Genomic DNA, 19,856 nt, shown 5'->3' with positions numbered 1-19,856 from the left:
CTAGCGAGCAAGCACGCGCGCGCACATACACACTCAAACACGCGCACACACACACAAACGCAGACTGCTAGGAGTGAATGTGTGCAGCCTTGTGCAGCGTGACCACACTGAGAATGTTCCACAGTGTTCATATTATACATCTCAATTCGGCCCTCAACCAAAAAGAAAAAAGAAGTTTTTTTTGTTTTTGTTTATTTATTCATTAATGGTGATATTGTATGGTTTAAAAAACATTTAGAGCCGTTTTAATAAGAATAGGGTGATTTTCTTTCAATATTCACATCACTGTTGTGTTTGTATAATATATATATATATATACTGTATATATACACACACACACACACACACACACACACGCACACCCATCGATTTTCTGATCCGCTTTATCCTCACAAGGGTCGTGCTGGAGCCTATCCCAGCTGTATTCGGGCAGTCGGCGTGGGCCAGCCAATCACAGGGCACACACCGATGAACAACCAGGTCACACTCACACCTAAAGACAATTTCGAGTGTTCAAATCAGCCTGCCGTGCATCTTTTTGGAATGTGGGAGGAAACCAGAGTACCCGGAGAAAACCCACGCAGGCCCGGGAGAACATGCAAACTCCACACAGGAAGGCTGGATCCGGGATTGAACCCATGGCCTCTGCACTGTGGGGTCGACACGCTAACCACTCAATCATCTGGTCGCCCATACACACAGGTGCATTGAAAGTGTACATTTTCCAAATCAGGTATTCACAGTAAATGTTAAAATAAAGTACAGTACAAATATTTTCAATAATCAAATTGACCAGTTAAAAATGTATTTCAAAAACATTTAAAGTTCTTTCAGACGCATCACGTCGGTTAGATTTTCCAATATTCACAAACAATAAATGTGTTTTTAATCCATCTTGTTTGCTAGTTCGCTTGCTAGCTACCGTATCTCTCAGGACTCATATCAATCTAGCCTGCTCCAGCAAAAAACAAATTTGTAGCATTTAGAATTCCCGCATTTTTTTCCATGTTTTCTTGCAGTGTCATTTATCCAGAACAGTATTAAAAAGTGAAAAAATAACGGGGAGAAAATTTGTGAAAAAAAAAATCACGATTGCATCTTTTTCTTATGCCGCTGAAATGGAAATACTTAACAGAAACAAAACACACGAGCTTGATCATCTATGTATTCTGCTTTGAATGTCAATCTGCTGCTTAATCAACGTTATGCCAAAAGGCCAAAGAAAAAGCCAAAGGAGGCCACGCCCATCATGTGACGCGTCGGCGGCCTTGCGGGACATTTTTAGGCTTTTTTTTTTTTGCGGTGATCCTGCTGCAACATTGTGTTCGAGTCGGCCGCTATTTATTTCAAAGCCCTCAGGTACGCTCCATGTTTGCATATTACACACGAACACAAACGGTGAGTCAGAGCATGTGATGTCGTGCTGCTAACGAGATATCTACGTGTTTTCTCTGGTGTTAATCGCCCCCCGCCCCACCGGGTTCCCTCGTGTGAGCGTCACTGTGATGATAAGGAGCTCATTGTGCTGACCATTCTGTTTGTGCCGGTTCCCCCGCGACCGTTCTGCTCGCGGTCGATCAGTTTGGAAAGCCGCACGCAGAAAAGAAAAGCAGATCGGCTGCAGTGTGCAGTGGGGAAATAGTTTGGCTATTCACTATACGTTTCACGGTGGTGCACTGTTATGGTTTGGGGGAATCAGTGCTAATATCAGATTTGGAAGAAAAAAAAAATTATGAATTGTCATTAACTCATTCAATCCCAAAGACGTTTTTAAACGTCTTTTCAGACTTGGTCTAGAATTGGCTGGTACTGAATGAGTTAAAGATTCCGACCAAAACTTTGTACTGGATTTTCAGAAAGGTTGATGATGGAAATTGGTAAAAAAGAAAAAAAATCCTATAAATAGTTAGCATTTTGATGCTCCAAAACACTGTCTTGATTTTATTTTATTTTTTACCAAACACAGGGTAGCCCACCAAAAAATAAAAATAAAAACTGGCAGGTTGCCATGGAAACGCTCACCTTTGGATGCCTTGGTTTAATTAACACCGGCCTGAGGGCACTTGTTTTATCTCTTATGTTAGCATATTTGCGTTTGATATCTTGGCTCCGGGGTAACCTAGAGTGAGAAAAAGAACCACTTTGAGGCTTACTTGGTTTTGACAGGCACCCGCAGCTGAACTCTCGACAGAGTGAGGGAGTCAAACTCAGGTTAGTGACTACAAATGTGAAAAAGAAAATGGAAATGATAATCAGAAATAACATGCCTATGCAGTGGAAACTGGATAAGAGTCAAACACTAATGAGCAGCGGGTCATTTGTTTGCCAAGTCGTCGCCACCTCAGGCACAAATGGGCTTATCGAGACCCAAACGCAGAAAATTCAAACACAACTCTCCGTTTTCACCGTTACATCAGTAGCAGCATACTGTTGATTGTGTTTAGCAGCCAGATGGATGGCGAGTAAAAAGCAAACGCCAGCCATGAGGGGGAGATGATATTTATGGCAGGGCGCCGTCTCTAGCATAGCCAAACCCTTATAAAAAAATTAAAATAAATCAATCGAGTTGTCCAGCGGTCGAGTTAATGCTAACACCTAATGGGAAATTCCATACATAGCTAACGGCTTAGTAGCAGCAACATAATCGCTGCCATCGGGCTGGAACCTATGAATTTGGAAATCTTTTCACAAATCGATATTTGTCAGCCCGGAGGTGAGGGTGTTATTTTTATAACTTATTGACCAATCTCAAGTGTGGAAAATGGCTTGTGCTCTTCAATCTCAAGTGTGGAAAATGGCTTGTGCTCTTTGACGATGCAATGTTAATGTTTGAATAAAACATGCTGTTTTAAGACTGCTGAAAAATGTTGATTTTTGGAGGTACAAGGATACAGTCACACGGCAGCGATATGTAGACCAACAATATTTAGTAAGTTCCATTGAAAATAATGACAAAGACCTTCGCCCTCCACTTGCCAGCAATCGCTCTCCACTTTGTCATTGTGTCATGTTGTCATCCCTCGCAGCCTGACAATTAGTGGCAAAAGTGTCACCTCAACACTTGAATCCTAACCGGAAAAAAAGGCTATTTATCAAACACTGTAGCTCCGCTGCGGCCAATTACTCAACACAGTCAACATTGGAAGAGGTTTACAAAGTGACTGTCGTGTCAGCAGTGTGTCAAAACGGACTTAAGTGGCTTGTCTGCGGATGGAGTCACTGTGATTTGAATGACTGGGAAAGTAAGAAATATGTGTTCCATTTTGTTTTCTGCCCTTTGACGAAACAAAAAGATTCATCAAATGTAATGTTTTGAAGTTTAAGAATAATTTTAAGAAACTTGTAACCCACATGATATACAGTAAACACAATACACGTACTGCATTTTAAATGGAATCACATTTTGTGCTTTTGAAAGTGGATTTTACCACCTAGCGTCCATTTTTTGAAAGTGTACTTCACGTTCCTGATTTCATTAAGAACCAGACTAGTGTATTCTATTTTCTCTATTATTCATTACAAATAACCAGAAAAAAAAACTAGCGGGGGTCAAGTGAACGCTCTGTAACGTTTTTTGATTGTTGATCATATTATATTACAATTTTTGCAGTTTTTATTTATTTTCACTTTGTTTAGTTTTAGTGTGTGTGTATTTTCGTTTATATTAGATTATTGTTTAACTTTGTATTCATATTAATTTTCGGTGCTACTAATTTGTAAACGAATCCACGGGCGGAACCGTTTTGTCCAAAACTGTGACGCCATCCCTTCGTCACCGCTCAACAAGATGGCGGCGCTCAGGCTCGAAATATGCCATGTAGCCTGTTCGGCTAACAGGACACCCAACGTCGTTTCTTGGGGGCGAGGGGGGACGATTGCCTTCGGAACGTGTCACTCAATAGCCCTGTACGACCCCCAGGTAGGGAGTAAAGTCATTCTTGTCCCCAATTTCTAAAACGAATTTACAATCTTCGAGCTGAAAATGCACCTTCTGGACTTTCTGTGATAGGAAAGGAGGGTTTTGTCAATGCTGAATGGGCACACAGCAAGAGTAAACGCAGTTCAATGGGTCCATAAAGAAGATGGTGGTGAGTTTGTTCAAAGTAATTTACATATCAGATTATCGATTGACTTCACGTGTGACTGCTGACTCCTCCAAGGGTGGGCAACTCCGGTCCTCGAGGACCGCCATCCTGCGTATTTTCTTCTACCACACCTGATTTATATGATCAGATCGTCAGGAAACCCGTATTTGCACACACCGGAATGACTAAACACGCCGAAGCGATTTGCTATGTTGTGATACCGCTGTCTTCCACCTAGGGGGCGATGTCCCATTGTTATTGATGGCTGTCATCAAGACAGATATCGTTACGCATTTTTAAAAACAATTTATAACAGTTCAAAATGGTTTGAGACACGCTTCCATCAATCAATTTACAGCTTAATAACAACATGGATTAATCCCCATATTTTATAAAGTTTACATACCTGATTAAATGCCAGGTTTTTGTGGATCGAGGTTAGGGAGAGACCAAGATTAATTTGATCAATTTAATCACCCTCAAATGTTACAAATAACTTGTACAACGCAATTGAATAAAAGGAGGGGAAATTAAGACAAGCCGTTGTGGTTGCACATGCTCATAAGTGGGGACGCATCTATAGTCAGAAAGAGCCACTCACATTCCAACTCATGTTAATTCTAGGAATCGGCTTAGCAAGAGAGGAAGCAGAGAATGTGCGTTTGGCAAGTGGCAACTTTAAATTGAAAAAAAGTTGGTGGACAAAAACATACAATGTTGTAGCCGGCCATTGAGTCAAAATAAAGTTCTCAATATAAACATAACTTTTTTCCCCAAAAGACATCAATCTAATATATAATCAATGTCATAAGTTTGAAACGCAGAGTCCCTTTTTCCCCAAAATTGTTCAACAACAGTGCAATTCAGTCGCACCCAGTGGAAGGACAATTCATGACTACAGCGCGAGTGGGGAGAGTGTGCGAGGGCCGGCTACAAGAGCCTCCTACCAAACACGGTTAGAGCAGGTTGTGGGCTTCCTGGCAAGATTCTCCAGTGGCTTGAAATGAGTTGACTCTTCTTGGGCTACAAGCCTTTCCTTTCCTCGCCATCATCAAATAAAAGCCCAGCCTGTACAAAACAGGACCGGTTTAAGAAAAATGTGGACACAAAATTCATTTCCAACTAAATAACACTAATTGCAATACAGTCAAAAATTATTTATAATTCATCAGTATTGTACAATATAATTCTGTTAGGTCAGCTCATTAATCAGAAGGTTATAATGTGCTCTATGAAAGTGTTTAAGTTGTGCAAAATTGTCAATAGCCACATCACATTTGATGAATGAGAAGGGTGCATTTTGCAACTAACCAAAAAAGGTGCACATAAACAAACACATGCAATAACTATGGTGAATCCAATCATTCAACAGTGTTCAAATGTCCAAAAGTAGCAGATTTTCTGGTGGAAGTGCAGTTGATCCTCGTAATATTTAAAAAAATATATTTTAAAAATATCACTCATCGAAATGTATACAATAACTCAAGGTAACGGTCAACATTCGGCACCATGCATAGCTTTATTGGTTCATTTTGTACGACCAATTGAGAAATATCATGCAAGCGGACCCATTGTAAAACTATTGGAGCAGCTAATGCTAAATGCTAAGTCTTGACTCACAAACTCCGCATCGACGTGGTCCGGCAATGCCAGTCGGCTACACAACGTTAACAAGCAGGCATCCAAATAATCAGTGGTGATGGGCAAAATGACGCGGGGCTTTTACAACGTGTGACGAGTGAAAATGGGCGTGGAAAATTCGTTTTTTTTAAATCTTTATTGAACAAGTCAGAATACAATTCTCAGCAAACAGAGAACAAAACAAACGTGCTACCAATACATACACATTACAAACGTTTAAACAAAAAAGAAGGAAAAAAAAGGAAGCCAGGGGATTTTTAGACAAAACTTTCAAATAAGGAGCATACAGCCAGAGTCTTAACAGCTTTTTTGTTTTTGGAATCCATAATAGAGCTCAGGTACTGCTTTGTTTCTGCTTCAAAAATTAAGAAAAGAGGTTTTGAATGATTCCATCTGGATTTGTGGATATGGAACTTAGCGAGAATGAGTATTAAATTTATAATGAAGGTTTGTTTAGTGTTTTTTTCCTTATTGTTGTAGAACCCAAATAGTACATTTTTCCAGTATAGCATAAAGTCAGAGTCAATATGTTCAATGATAAACCCGTGGAAAATTAGGTCTCGTTTCAAGGCGTGTGTCCGTGACGTTTTGTCACGTGAAGAGCCAAAGCCGCGTTTGGCGCGGTGTGCGTTGAGCGGACATCACGTGACCAGTTACCACGAGCGCCCTCATTCGCTGATGACGTGGCTAAAAGTTTAAAACGGTTTGAAACTGGCGTCTCTTTTAACTCAATGTAATCTGTGCGTGTATTAACAACTTGTTGGTTCTGTTTACTGTTAATTGTTACTTGATTTGTTCAATAAAGATTTTTTAAAAAAGTAGCGCCTCAAATTCAAACTGCAATACTGCTCTCTGAGCAGCAGGGGTCGTTAAAGAGCTAATATGCATGAAGCATCGATTAATGAACCATTGGCTGATACATGAAAGATATGATTACTAATGCGTTCATAGCAGCGTTTTTTAGGATGAAAACCGTCTAAATCCCACCTCGTGTCGCCTGACAATTTACACGTAGGAGCATATATGTGAATCTTATTGAAGCTCTGCGGTCACATGACCAAGTGACTGAAGCACGTATGGGGCAAAGATATTTACAGACAGCAAGAGTGTACACTTTACAACAGGTGTGGTTTGGCCCTTGCGTTACACACACTCTTTGTACTCTTTCAACCACATTATTTCAGCTGCTTATTTTTACTTTCCCCTAAAAAAAAAAAAAGATTTCCACTTGAGTTACACCGAGTGTAGGCCCCATTAATGGTGGAAAACATTTTGACAGTCTATTTTTTATAAATATATCCCGTGTGTATTTGTCCCTTTTAATCTGAGCTATGTCTTTGGTTCCGTTTCTCATACCTCAGCTCCTGAGACCCACCTGGTCTCAGGGGGCACGGACAGCCGCCTCCTCCTCTGGGCTGCTCACAACGGCAAGGTAAACCAAGGAGCCAAGAATCAGGGTCGTGTCCCCCCCCCCCCCCCCTTTTTTTAAGACTCTTTTCTCTGCAGTTTGTCCAGTCGGTGCAGTGTAAAGGCCACACTGGTGCCGTTTGTGCCGTGGACGCCCTCTACGCTGGGGCCAGTATCCTGGTGGCCTCTGCGGCGGCGGACTCCAGCGTCAGGCTGTGGCTCTGCGGAGATGCCAATGAGGGTATGCGTTTTATTTTACGTGATTAAAAAAATCTGACATCCAGACGGAAGCAAGTATCCCCCCCAAACCCTCCCCAATGTTATTTTTGTTTTCTCCAGGCGTATGCCTCCACTCGCTAACATTTGGCAGCGGGTTCATGATGGACGTCTCCCTGGCCCTGCTGCCAAGCACCAAAGGTACACCGTGGACAAGTTGTGCTCATTATTTTCCCGACTTGTCATACATACGCCGCATCTGTCTCACCATCTCTAGTTCCCGTTCTGGCCTGCGGGGGCGACGACGCTCTGGTCCACCTGTTCGTGCAGTCCCGGGAGAAGGTGAGCTCACGCTTGCTTTTTCGTCGAAATCCGAAGGAGGGAGTCAAGTTAGATGTCAAAAAGCTGCTCCGCAGAAGCTGCGGAGAGTCATGACCCTGCAGGGACACGAGGACTGGGTGCGCGGTGTCGCCTGGACCTCCGTAGGTGAGTTTTGACCAGCTGCAGTAGAAATGGAAAATAGCCAAATCACTGACTTGTACTGGGCTGTACACTTTTTTCTGTTGTGTTGTCGAAAAAATATTTAATTGTTAACTACAAAAAAAAAATCAATATCTCAAATATGTACCTGTTCTTTTTGAACTGTGAGTCAATGAGACGAGCCCCACTTCCGCCCTATCATCTTGACTTTAATGTGTCTGCGCGCGCGTGTGTTTGCGCAGGTGGCGATCTGCTGCTGGCTAGCTGCTCGCAGGACTGTCTCATCCGAGTGTGGCGGCTCCGCGCCAAGTCCGGGCGCGGCGCCCACTCCGAGGGCGACCGGGACGACGGCGTCATCAAAATGAAAGAGGACGTTTTCGGAGTGGACGAGCAAGATGAGGAACGAGGCAAAGCGATGCTTGATGCTAATCCACGAGCTGCTGGTTGTCTTGTGCTTGTTTAGAATTTGTGGATTTTGCTTCTTCAGTGTTTGCAGTGGCCTTGGAAACGGTCTTGGCAGGACATGAGAACTGGGTGTACGGTCTACACTGGCAGCCTCCTTCTTACAAGGGTAAGAAGTTATGAAGGAACAATGTTGACGTGAGGGGAGGAGCTCCATTTAGTCGGGTCTTTGGCTCATCTAAAAAAAATAAAGTGCAGTGCTGCTGTCTTGTGGTATCTATAGTGAATTGCTTGTGGATGTTCGCTCTTCTTGGTCGGACTCTCCTCCATCCAAATTTGAAGTTAAGGCTGTTTCTGTCGCCCCCTTCAGGCGGCGAACGGCAGGAGAATCTCAGTTTGCTCTCAGCCTCTATGGACAAGACCATGATCCTCTGGACCCCCGACCAGGCCTCTGGAGTCTGGACAGAGCAGGTCACCGTAGTGTCTCTCTCTCACACACACACACACACACACACACACACACACACACACACACACACACACACACACACACACACACACACACACACGAGTAGTGGCTTGAGTGCTTTTGATCCTCTCCAATCATCTTCCTTCTGCCGTCTGTTTTTGTCTTCCCTTACTTTCTTCTCCCTTTGTCTCCTCCTCCCCCCCCCCCCTTATGCTCGTCCTCTTGCCCCTCTTTGCCCCCCCCCACCCTCCTCCGCCAACTCATCTCACGACATCTGCCGCTATGCCGTCGCAGGGCTAAATTTAACATTAGCTTGGACAACAAAGACGGCAAAGGAGGAAAGCACTCTCGCCGCCATCTGCGCCACGCAGCTTCATTTTTTTTCACATGACGTCAATTTGCATCCTCACGTCAACTCCTTACGCTCCAGTTTTTTTTTGCCGCAGCCCGCAGTCTCCTCTCGGATCAAAATTGTTGGATTGAATATTTCAATGAGTGCCCTGGTACGGGTGAATGAAGCACCATCGCATCACAGGTTGCTCAATGTTTTAGCATTGATACATCATCGAGGAAGGTGATTGGATGACGCCGACCCGTCGTCTCTTGACCAATAACATTTGGGCACCGTTAAATGTCAATGAAATAGTTCCAATGTTCCTTCACCGCGAAATGGTTTACCATTGTGACATCATCCAGAGAGATGACTGGATAGCAGCCACTCGTCTCTTGACCAATCACGTTTGCGTCCCTTCAATTTCAAAAGAACCCAGAGAGCGATTAGCACCCCAAGCGACGCGCAAAGCCAGTCGGCGGGCAAGAAAATCATTATGTGGCCGTTTGAAGTTCAGTCAGGTGTGAATCATCTTTATGCCTCCTTTTATATATTCGCGTCAAACGCACACGCTCGCACGCACGCGCGCGCTCCTCAAACAAGAGCCAAACGCTTTGAACCGACTGGTGCTTCGTCTACACAGGAAGCTTAACCTCACAAACACGCACACACGCATACACTCGAGCGCGCATCAAAGGCGGGCTGGGGAATTGAACTCGGAATTAGCATTTTGTCTCTTTTACAAGCGCAGGCTCATAAAAGGCCTCGGCTCTTGGGTGTCCCCCCCCCCCCCCCCCCCATCTCGCTTGAAGGCGTGCTTGTGTCTTGGAGATTTTGAAATGCGTTGGGTCGCCCTTAGCGATATGAGCTAACGACGCTAACGAGGTGTGGCGCTAATTAACACGTCAGACTGGCCAAGGCGGGACGCAGGGACACCCGGAGGCCTTGTTGTATGTGTGTGTGCTCAGTTTAAATTGTGACGGGGCCCCGTTGTTGTCCTGTTAGCGTGTGTTTCTTTTTTTTACGTGACATATTTAAGCTACTTATGAAACTGATGAATACCAATATGCAGCACTTTTTGTGTGTGTCTACAGCACATTTGGGAATTGAAATACTTGTTGGGGAATATTAGCCTGAGTTTGAAGTTAGCCACTGTAATATTTGACGACATAAAAACTAAAAGTGAAACCGTAAATGCGGAGGGAACAGGAACAGCTAATCTGCTCATTAGCTCGCATGCTACATGCTAGTCCCATTTGCATCGTTTTGGTCAAATGCTTTGTCATAACAAGTTATACTTCCTGTTTTGTGGCTATCCTGGCACCATTTCCTCAAGTGTTTTATTTCGATTTTTTTTTTTCTTCTCGTGAACGTTTGTTTTCGCCGCCAGGTACGTGTCGGGGAGGTGGGCGGCAACACGCTCGGCTTCTACGGTTGCCAGATGAGTCCGGATGCTTGCGTGATCCTGGCTCACGCGTTTCACGGTGCGCTCCACTTGTGGAGGAAGGACACCGGCTCGGTACGAACCTGTGCACCCCCCCCCCCCCCCCCGCCCCCTCTTGTAAATGCCGCAAGTATTCAAGTATTCTCGTCTTTTTGTTGTATATTTTGTAACAGTAATTTTGATACTTTTTGCAATAGTTTGATTCGACCACAGATATAATTTTTACCACAGATGTTTTATATATACTGTATATATATATATATATTTTTTTTTTGCAATGCTATTTTGAATACTTTTTACCACCGGTATTATTAATTAATTTTTTTTACCAAATGCTATTTTTTGGACAGATGCTACTTTTCAATACTTTTTACTTAATATCCAAATTTTTTAAACATACATTTCAGCAGTACGAGTCATTTTGCGTACGGCGCAGCTCGCTCACCGTCACATTTTCAGCGATGGTCCCAAAACTGAAGTTGGTCTCGGTTGTTGAACTTCTCACTCGGATGGACAAGCAGATGCTGCCGACACAAATTTGGAGCACAAACGTTCAAAAGACCATTTTGCATCATACGTTACCTTGAACGTGACTTGGCAGGGTGAGTGGAGGCCCGACGTGGCTCTGTCGGGCCACTTCAACGCGGTCCAGGACCTGAGCTGGGACCCCGAGGGCGAGTTCGTCATCAGCGTGAGCTCGGACCAGACCACCCGCCTCTTCACGCCGTGGAGGACCGAGCCGGCGGGCCGGCCGCGTCCCACGTGGCACGAGGTGGCGCGGCCGCAGATCCACGGCTACGACATGCAGTGCCTGGCCGCGCTGGGCCGCTTCCGCTTCGTGTCGGGCGCCGACGAAAAGGTCCTGCGTGTTTTCCAGGCGCCGCGCAATTTCGTGGAGAACTTTGCCAACATTTCCGGGATGTCCAGGGAGGAGCTGCTGGCGTCAGGCGTGAGGATCTCATCGCGCTCTCTCGAGAATGTACCGTCTTGTACTAGGCAGGCCGGACTTATCCATGCTCTCTTTTTGGCAGGACTGCGCCCAACTGCCCGAAGGCGCCAGCACGCCGGCATTGGGATTGTCCAACAAGGCCGTCTTTCAAGGTCCACTTTCAAGGCCACGGTGTCATTTGTCTCATTTCTGCTCAGGTCACCCTAAAGCATCTTCGATTCGATTGACAGGTGACCCTGCGGCATCAAGCAAAGGCGGCGAGGAGAAGTTCAGCGGCGTCTCCGACCAATACCGAGAGTCTTACTTCCACCCCATCAACATGACTGGTCCGCTACTCGCCAACAGATCATGACAAGATAACACGAAACTTCTCACGCTGCTACTACTGCCACCACGTGTACTTCTTTTGCTACTAATAGCGCTGTTACTCAAGATTATTGTCATATTCATGCAAGATTAGCGCTAAATTAGCATGACTACTTTTAACTCATTCAGTACCAGCCAATTCTAGACCAAGTCTGAAAAGTCGTTTAAAGACGTCTTTGGGAGTGAATGAGTTAATAATAATTCTCATGGTACTGGACACCCCGCCCCCCCCCCCCCCAGCAAATAAATAGATAAATAAATCGATCAATGACTAGTCTGACTGAAGTCAACTGATGCACTTTTGCGCTTGTGGACGTTTGTGTTCTTGTTTCCAGAACCTCCACCGGAAGATCATCTGCTGCAGAACACACTTTGGCCCGAGGTCCAAAAACTGTGAGTCTCCCAACTTTGTATTTTGCAACTAAAGTTTCTCGGTACTTCCTGGAAAGAAAAGGCATCCGATCGCACACGTTTAGCAGCGCAAAGCCGTCGAGTGACACTCGGCGCGGAACCTACAAATCATGTGACGCCAGGTCGAAGCCTTGCAGCCCATCGATTGGTTAATATAGCCGACAGCCAAACCTTGCGCGTGTGTGTATCGTCCGCGTGCTTTTTGTTCCCTTTTCCCCTGAAAATGTCACGTCCGTTGAGACGGACCGCGTAGCACATTTTGCACGGCCGCCGAATGGACCCAGAAGCTATAAAAAAAATAAAATTAACATTCTCTCGGGCGACATAAAAATGAGTGATGACTTTTCCTCTTTTTAAAGGTTTCCAATCCAACGAAATGGAATTGTTTGTTTTGCTTTGAGCCTTGAGGCTTAATTGCATGTGAAAATAATGCTCTTGCCTCCTTTTCATCAACTCCCCAAGACACACACACACACACAAAACATCCTATTGTTAATTCCATTCACAAGTGTTTTTTTCTATCAACGTGACATACGGTGGCAGTTTGTTGTCTCGCTTTAAGTTGAGTGCATCATTGAGCCCGCAACGTAAACGGCGGCGTGACAAATTGTTACTTTCCTAGGTACGGCCACGGCTTCGAGATGTTCTGCTTGGCGTCCGACAGTGGCGGCACGGTGGTGGCGTCTGCGTGCAAGGTAACGTCGGCGCGTCCATCTTAGCGCTACGGCCAGACAAAGATGACAAAAGTTAAGTTCAGAAGTCCAGATTCACCTGATTGACCCAATAAAGTTGAAATGTTCAAGTAGGCTTTTCTTGACATTTTGGTCAGTTTTTTTTTTTAAAGATCACAAATCTGGCATTTGAACAGGGAGTGTGTAGACTTTTTATGTATACTGTAAGTTAAAAACAAACAGCATCTGAAATGTACTGAGCTCGAAAGGTCAAAAGCAATTTTGGCTGTCAATGATATCAAGTTACCTAGTTGAAGTGCAAAAAAAGTTACTTTTTTGTTGTAATGGAACAACTAAAGCAGTGTAATGCCATCGCGCGTGGGCAAGGGGAGCCACAATTGCAATTCACTTTCAGCAGGTCAGCCAAATACAAATTCGAAAATGATGACACTTGCAAGGAACTACTGCGGTGGACCACAACTCGCACCCAGACGCTCACATGCAAACTGGCGAATTCCAGCTCTTGATGTCACTCACTAGGCCACGCCCTTTAAAGGCACACGTTTACTTCTGTACGCACAGTAATAGCACTTTCGAAAACCAATTTCATTCATTATTTATATTCTCTTAATAAACCGAGTTACAGGGACAGAATCGCAAATGGCGTCCCCCCCCCCCCCCCCGGGCCGGTAGTAGTACCTTTTGTGTTTTTTGTGGGCGGCAGGCGTCCAAGGCGGAGCACGCGTCGGTGCTGCTGTGGAGTGCCAGCACGTGGCGCCAGCTGCAGGCGCTGCCGTGCCACGCCCTCACCGTCACGCAGATGGCCTTCACGCCTGACGCCGCCATGCTGCTGCTGGTCTCCAGAGATCGCGCGTGGTCTCTGTGGCAACGACAACAGGCTCATTCAGGTACCGCCCCCACAACTACGACCACCCACCATTCGTCAATGACAGTGCGCCACATCATTTTGAGTCCACACTCGCGAGCGACGATTCCCACTACTAGCACTACGACTACAAATGACACTACTACTTATATCACCACCCCCACTTTCATTTGTGAATAATGCCGCGACTTGCTGCTTCGCCCGCCTCTGTTTGTTGTTGTGTGCGTGTAGAGCCTCAGTATCGTTTGTACGCGCGCACTACCAAAGACACATCGGTGCACAGCCGGATCATCTGGTCATGCGATTGGAGTCCCGACGGCACATACTTTGTGACGTCCAGTCGGGACAAGAAGGTGACTCCCCGCAACATAGTCGGCGCGACGCGGCACGCGTCAGAGTGCTTACTTGGAGTGTATTCCAGGTGCTGGTGTGGGGACCTTGTACAAAGGATAACCGTAGCAACTCTGTCGCTCTTGCTGAGGTGAAGCCGTGCTCCTCCATCTTGGATGTGGGCGATTCTGCTACGGCCGTCACCTTCTGTCCCCAGCTCTGCTCCGACAACAGGTACATAAAAATTCTATAAAATAATCAGATATTAGGGTAAAACAAAAAATATATGTATTTTTGGTTTGTTAAACTAAAGAAGATACTAAAAAAAAGATACTCTTCATCTCCTTCCTGCTCAGTTATCTGCTGGCCGTGGGACTGGAGTGCGGTCGGATAATCGTGTACGGGTGGAGGCCCGGCGGAGATCGTGCCGGAGGCCAAGACTGGATCAGATACGGAGAAACAGACCCTTCGTATCCTTCTGCCAGGCTTTTGTCTGTCTCTCCATCTCATATTCAATTTTTCTGTCCTCCCCGTAGCAGCGCGTTACAGTCCTCTCCTTGTACCCGCGTGCACTTGCGTCGTTTTACCTTTACCATGCTCCGTCCAACAGACAAAGTCACACTCTGGCCATCAAAAGGTTGCGCTGGAGGCCCCGCGCGGGCCGGGCGGGGGTCCCGGAAGAGCGCGCCTGGCTGCAGCTGGCCAGCGCCGGCGCCGACCACGCTGTCAAGATCTTCGACATCAACACAGAGGCTCTTTAGCGCCACCTGTTGCCACCCTTGTGCACAGATAACTATAACAAACCATGTTTTTTTATTTTTTTTTATTTATTTATACTGACCAATAAACAACACTTTTTTGTATGATTCTGTGCAGTCAGTCAACATCAGAGGAGGCATTGTATTTAACCATACGGGTTGCAAAATCCGTGAATTTCACCAAACTGAGGGTACTTTAAGGGGGTGGGGGGGTTGCAAGTTTCCTCCTCCAAAACTCAGTATGAACCTGAGAGTCAGACAGTCATCATTTTGCTGCATGACTTCAATGCTCTTGTGGGCAATGACGGTGAGATGGGACTCTGGAGGGAGCTGACGGGTACGGGATCATAATTTTTCTGGACAGAATTTCTCAGCGCAGCAGACGTGTTGAGGGCGTCCGTTTATGTAGATTTAGGATTACATCTCTGTTTTTGCAGATGATGTGTTGACTTCTTCGAGCCGCGATCTATAACTCACTGTCGTGGTTTGCAGCAGAGCGTGAAGCGGTTGGGATGAAAATCAGCACCTCCAAATCTGAGACTTTGGTCCTTAGTTGGAAAAGGTCCTGCCCCAAGTGGAGGAGTTTCCTCTGAAGGGTTTCCGGGCTCGCCCCTGACAGAAACAAGGTGAGAAGCTCGGTCACCCGGGAGGGACTCAAGAGTCGAGCCGCTGCTCCTCTGCATTGAGGAGCCAGATGAGGTGGCTCAGGCAACTAATTAGGATGCCTCCTGGACACCTCCCTGCTGGGGTGTTGGGAGGGTGTGGGAGGAGGCCCAGAGGACGACCCAGGACATGGAGAGAAAGACGATGACTCCTAGCTGGCTTGGAAACGCCTCGGATTCCTATGGGATGAGCTAGATGAAGTGGCTAGGGAGAGGTACGGCTGGATTTCTCAACCCGGGTGGCATAATGCTTGGATGCCCTTGAAGGTTTCTGGAATGTGCGGTGTGTAAAAAAAACAAACCAAAAAACGGGACTCCTTTCTGTCACTTTCAGTCTCACTTTATTCAACAATGATGTGAAACGTAAAAGGCTGTCCAGAACATTCAAACAAGAAAAGAATGTTGCTTTTGAAATCCCGCTCACAATTATCAACCCACATTTTCCCTCGCACCCACCCATTCCGGAATAACAACTAATGACTTTGAGAGAGGAGAAAAAAACCAAAACAAACCAAAAAAAAACTAACCATCAGGTGTTCCAAAATGTGATACTTATTTTATACAACGGTTCCATAATGTATACCTCGTCTGTACATAACAGTTAGATACTGTAAATAAAGGTTTAAAAATAAGACATTGAAAAAAAGGAGACAACTTCCAAAGTACCCTGGTGGCATATTTTGTGAAAGAAATGTATAGATGGTACTTAAAAGATCTCCATATACTTTTTGTTTAAATATATCTATGTATTTTATATATATTCATATATAAATATCTATATACTGCAGTTCACTCTGTCTGGTAACAGAAAACAAGTTATTGCCCCTCTTGAACGCAAGTTTTGGTGACTTCCATTTTTAATGGATGGCAATATTAATAGTAATAACTTTATTGTTATGAAGTGAAGCACAATCAAAATAACTTTTTTTTCTCACATACAAAATTTATGATGAGTCAAAAATGTTGAGTATTTTTTTTTTTAAATGAGAATGTTATTGTTTGGAGGAAAAATAGAAAATTTTCAGATCCCTTTAGATTTTTTTGGGGGGGGGTAATTTTTAAAATTTTAATTTATCAGGAGAAATATATTTTTTTAATTCCATGACGGAATTGACAATTGTTAAAACGTCTTTAGATTTAAGTCGTGTAATATCAGCACTCTCCCCCCAAATTTCATTTGAGAAAATGTATTTCGATTATACAGAAAACAGCAAGAATCATGTATTTTTATCCCCTCAAAGTCCTTAAGAAACCAAATTTAGAATTTTGAAACAACTTGTTCATTGTGAATTTTAGGCTTTAACGTTGGTAGTATTCAGACTTCTTGATCAAGTCAGAACACCCACCTCGGTTTGGCGTCACCTTACCGTGGTGGAGGGCTTTGTGTGTCCCAAAGATCCGAGGAGCCAACTTGTCTGGGGGGGGGGGGGGGGGGGGGGGGGCTTTAATGGCCCTGGGAGGGTCACCCGTGGCAATCGAGCTGAGGGACCAGACAAAGCAGGGCTAAAAAAAACCCCAACAACAAAATGCTTATAAGAACAATACATGGAACTCGTTTTCCCTTGCCTGGATGTGGAGCACTAGTCCACCCCCCCCCCCCCCCACACTCCCTCTGGAGTCAGGTTTGGGGGTGGGACCTGGCCGGGCACGGCCCTAAAAAGCCAACGTGGGCCCCCCCCCCCCCCAACAAAATTTTATCACAGGGAGTGAAAAGCATTTCCAGAATCCAATTTTAATCTAGTACCCCCCTGCCCCCCCCCCACACACAAAAAAAAATCATCTCGTACAAATACAATTCATTATTTTCTGTTAATTGAAAAACCCACAACATTGCCATACGACTTGTCATTTTTTCCCCTTTTCACTGTGGCTCTCTCAACACTCCTTTGTCATTTTTGAAATCGAAAGACTACAACTGATGGACACCCGCCCCACCCCTCAAAAAAAAAAAGAGAAACAGCAAAAAGATGTTATTTGGCAATTTTAAAAACCCCCCGAAATAAAACAGTGCTCTGGATGGTTTTCTTCTGTCTGCTCACCTGTTATTACAATTCCAAAAGGAGCTATTTTGTTGTTGTTTTTTTAAGTTACTGGGAACGTCACGAGGACGAGCAGCAGATAATCTGTGTGAAGTCTACATTTGATTTCATGCCATCTTGAAAAACACCCCAACGATTAATCAAAAAAAAAAAAAAAACATCCATGGACACCTGTGCTCAAAGGATCAGCAAATTGTACACAATCACGTAGAATGTCACAGAATAGAAAATGTCCGCTTGGATTTTGTTCAGCGTCTCTCTCTCTCTCTAAATGGACTCGGCTGGGAAAGGAGTGCTACTTCTGCGCGAGCCTCCCGGAAAGGGGGCGGAGCCGTGCTCTCCCATCTTTGAAAGTCCACTTCCTGCTCCTTTTTCGTTCCCGAGTCAGAACTCGAGTCCAGTTTCTGCTCGCTGAAGGAAGAAAAGGAGTGCACTCCCCCTGCCGTCCCGTTATGCGTGTGTGCGTGCATGTGTGTGTTTGCGCCAGGACGACGGCGAGTGTAGAAAGACGAACAGGCACAGCGTTTGAACGGACGCCTTTTACAAAAAAAAAAGAACAAAAACAAAACAAGAAAACCAAACAAAAACTAAAAAAAACCAAGACACCGATGGTGAAAATTAACACATTTGCTCCAAATAACCGAAACAAGATACAGTTATCTCGACAGAGGCCAGCCGAGTGTGCTTTGACGCTCTGACCCCTCTTGGCGAGGAGGGGAAGAAAAAAAAACATGGAAATCGGGGATCAATATGATCGCGATAGACAACGCGGAAAATTTCCACCAGCCTCAAAGGGGTATTTTGTAGCTGCTGCAACTTTTAGGGTCCTCTTCTTGGACAAGTGTGACTTTTGGACTTTTTTTTTTTGCATCGTTTTGCTTGCAAAATGACAAATTTATTCCTGGAAATGTTGAGTCTCACTCAAAATTTTGTACGATGACTTTGTGTCGTAGTCCGCATGTCTATTGTGACAATTCACACATTGTCGAAATATCAGAGCATATATTTGTCATTAAATAATGGATATTTTGTCAAATTTATAACTGGAATGATTCTAAATTTGTCATGTGACCAGAATACAATTGTCAGATTACGACACGGAGGCGGGGCCAGTACCTCTACACAGTGCCATAACCATCCAAATCCAAATATCCAAAGTCGAAAATATCGTGATCAAAATGAGGAAAGTCGTCATTTTGCAAGTAGAATTTTGTCACGTGGCTCCAATCTACATGATCAACTTCTACTCGTAATGCTTGTAAATGTGTCACACGTCGCACCTTGTCGCTTTCCGCACGCCGGACCAACGCCGTCGACATCCACGGTATCTCGAAACGATATTTACAAACGTCACAAATTCGAAAGAGCTGCGGCGTAGGGGCGGTGGGGTGGGGGGGGGGGCGAGGCAAGAGACGGCCTAACCCTTAAGGCTACGCTGTGGTCGCCGTCGTGGGTGTTTGGCGGCTTTGCTTAACTGCCCGCCACGTTCTGCGGGGAGGCGCGAAAGAGCGTCGGCTCTCTTCGGCGCGGATGCTCGCAGTCAAGTCTGCTGTAGAAATGACACCTAACACACAAAAAGACAGCTGTGTGCATGTGTGAGTGTGTGAGTGTGTGTGTGTGTGTGTATACTGGAAGGGCGAAGGCGCGGTCAGTCGGCGTGGCTCACAGGCCCGACACCATGACCCGGTAGGAGGGCGGCATGTGTCTGTGGCGCGGGCTGGATCCGGGGCTGTCGGTGGGGCTGGTGCAGCTGGCGTCCACGCCGCCTATGGATGGGAGGTAGGCGTGGTGCAGGATGGGCAGCTGCAGGGACAGCCGGCGCTGGATGCTGTGTACGCAAAACCCACCAAAAAAATAAAAATAAAAACAAACAAAACACACATCTTGTGTTAGCGTGACAACATGTTCAAAAGCCCCAGTTGGATTACAGTCAGACTCATACGAGGTGGAAAATGTGGTATAACTCATTGAAAGTTATACCCCCCCCCCCAAGAAAAACTCAACAGGGGGAAATAAACGACTAAGATGATGCCATTACATAAGTGTACACCCCCCTCCACAACTAGGGGGCTTGCTTCCGAATGAATGAGTCAAACTTATGCTAAATGGGAGTCAGCATAAAGTTGTTACCATCCATGACCAAATGGCTTTTTTTTTAAATCCACTGTATATGGATGCCATTTAAAGGGATGATGAGATACCTTAGTCAACAAAATCTTATAGGTTCGGTAAATTACTTTTTGATCCCACATACAGTATTTAATCTCTTCCCCGAAAATATTTCAAATTGTTTTTTTTTTGTAATATTG

The 19,856-nt window shown here is 45.1% G+C and overlaps 2 protein-coding genes across 5 annotated transcripts in view; one reads left to right on the top strand and one right to left on the bottom strand.

Annotated features, from left to right (window-relative positions):
- Positions 1 to 3,769: 3,769 nt before the first annotated feature.
- Positions 3,770 to 14,951, top strand: elp2 (elongator acetyltransferase complex subunit 2). 4 transcript variants are annotated; one of them, XM_086136382.1, is made up of 22 exons: positions 3,776 to 3,919; positions 4,010 to 4,088; positions 7,088 to 7,158; positions 7,233 to 7,374; positions 7,473 to 7,550; positions 7,627 to 7,691; positions 7,766 to 7,835; positions 8,072 to 8,236; positions 8,317 to 8,400; positions 8,602 to 8,702; positions 10,422 to 10,550; positions 11,077 to 11,247; positions 11,353 to 11,424; positions 11,507 to 11,576; positions 11,655 to 11,750; positions 12,126 to 12,183; positions 12,824 to 12,896; positions 13,597 to 13,780; positions 13,990 to 14,111; positions 14,180 to 14,322; positions 14,445 to 14,558; positions 14,699 to 14,951. In XM_086136382.1, exons 1-22 carry the CDS (start codon positions 3,788 to 3,790, stop codon positions 14,847 to 14,849), a joined length of 2,370 nt encoding a protein of 789 aa, XP_085992508.1. In that variant the 5' UTR covers positions 3,776 to 3,787; the 3' UTR covers positions 14,850 to 14,951. The 4 variants fall into 4 exon arrangements, with proteins under 4 accessions (XP_085992510.1, XP_085992508.1, XP_085992507.1 ...); XM_086136384.1 differs by having other exon boundaries at positions 3,770 to 3,919; positions 11,077 to 11,424; XM_086136381.1 differs by having other exon boundaries at positions 11,077 to 11,424; positions 11,507 to 11,750.
- Positions 14,952 to 15,823: 872 nt separating this feature from the next.
- The window catches only part of gabbr2 (gamma-aminobutyric acid (GABA) B receptor, 2), a 92,342-nt gene continuing 88,309 nt past the window's right edge, over positions 15,824 to 19,856 (bottom strand). The window contains exon 19 of the mRNA XM_086136380.1: positions 15,824 to 19,375. Coding sequence (XP_085992506.1) covers positions 19,210 to 19,375 — 166 coding nt within the window. The 3' untranslated portion in view covers positions 15,824 to 19,209. The remainder of the gene's footprint in view (positions 19,376 to 19,856) is intronic.

The sequence above is a fragment of the Hippocampus guttulatus genome, chromosome 18, assembly GCF_054856545.1.
Source record: "Hippocampus guttulatus isolate MCC_2025c chromosome 18, RoL_Hgut_1.0, whole genome shotgun sequence".
NCBI lineage: Eukaryota > Metazoa > Chordata > Actinopteri > Syngnathiformes > Syngnathidae > Hippocampus > Hippocampus guttulatus.
This window is presented reverse-complemented; position numbering and strand designations above follow the sequence as displayed.

Excerpts from the sequence above, each read along its gene's own strand:
- elp2 (XM_086136381.1), top strand. The coding sequence starts at position 3,788 with ATGGCGGCGCTCAGGCTCGAAATATGCCATGTAGCCTGTTCGGCTAAC. Across the intron at positions 10,551-11,076 it reads GGAGGAAGGACACCGGCTCG|GGTGAGTGGAGGCCCGACGT; the intron begins GTACGAACCTGT and ends GTGACTTGGCAG. Across the intron at positions 13,781-13,989 it reads ACGACAACAGGCTCATTCAG|AGCCTCAGTATCGTTTGTAC; the intron begins GTACCGCCCCCA and ends GTGTGCGTGTAG.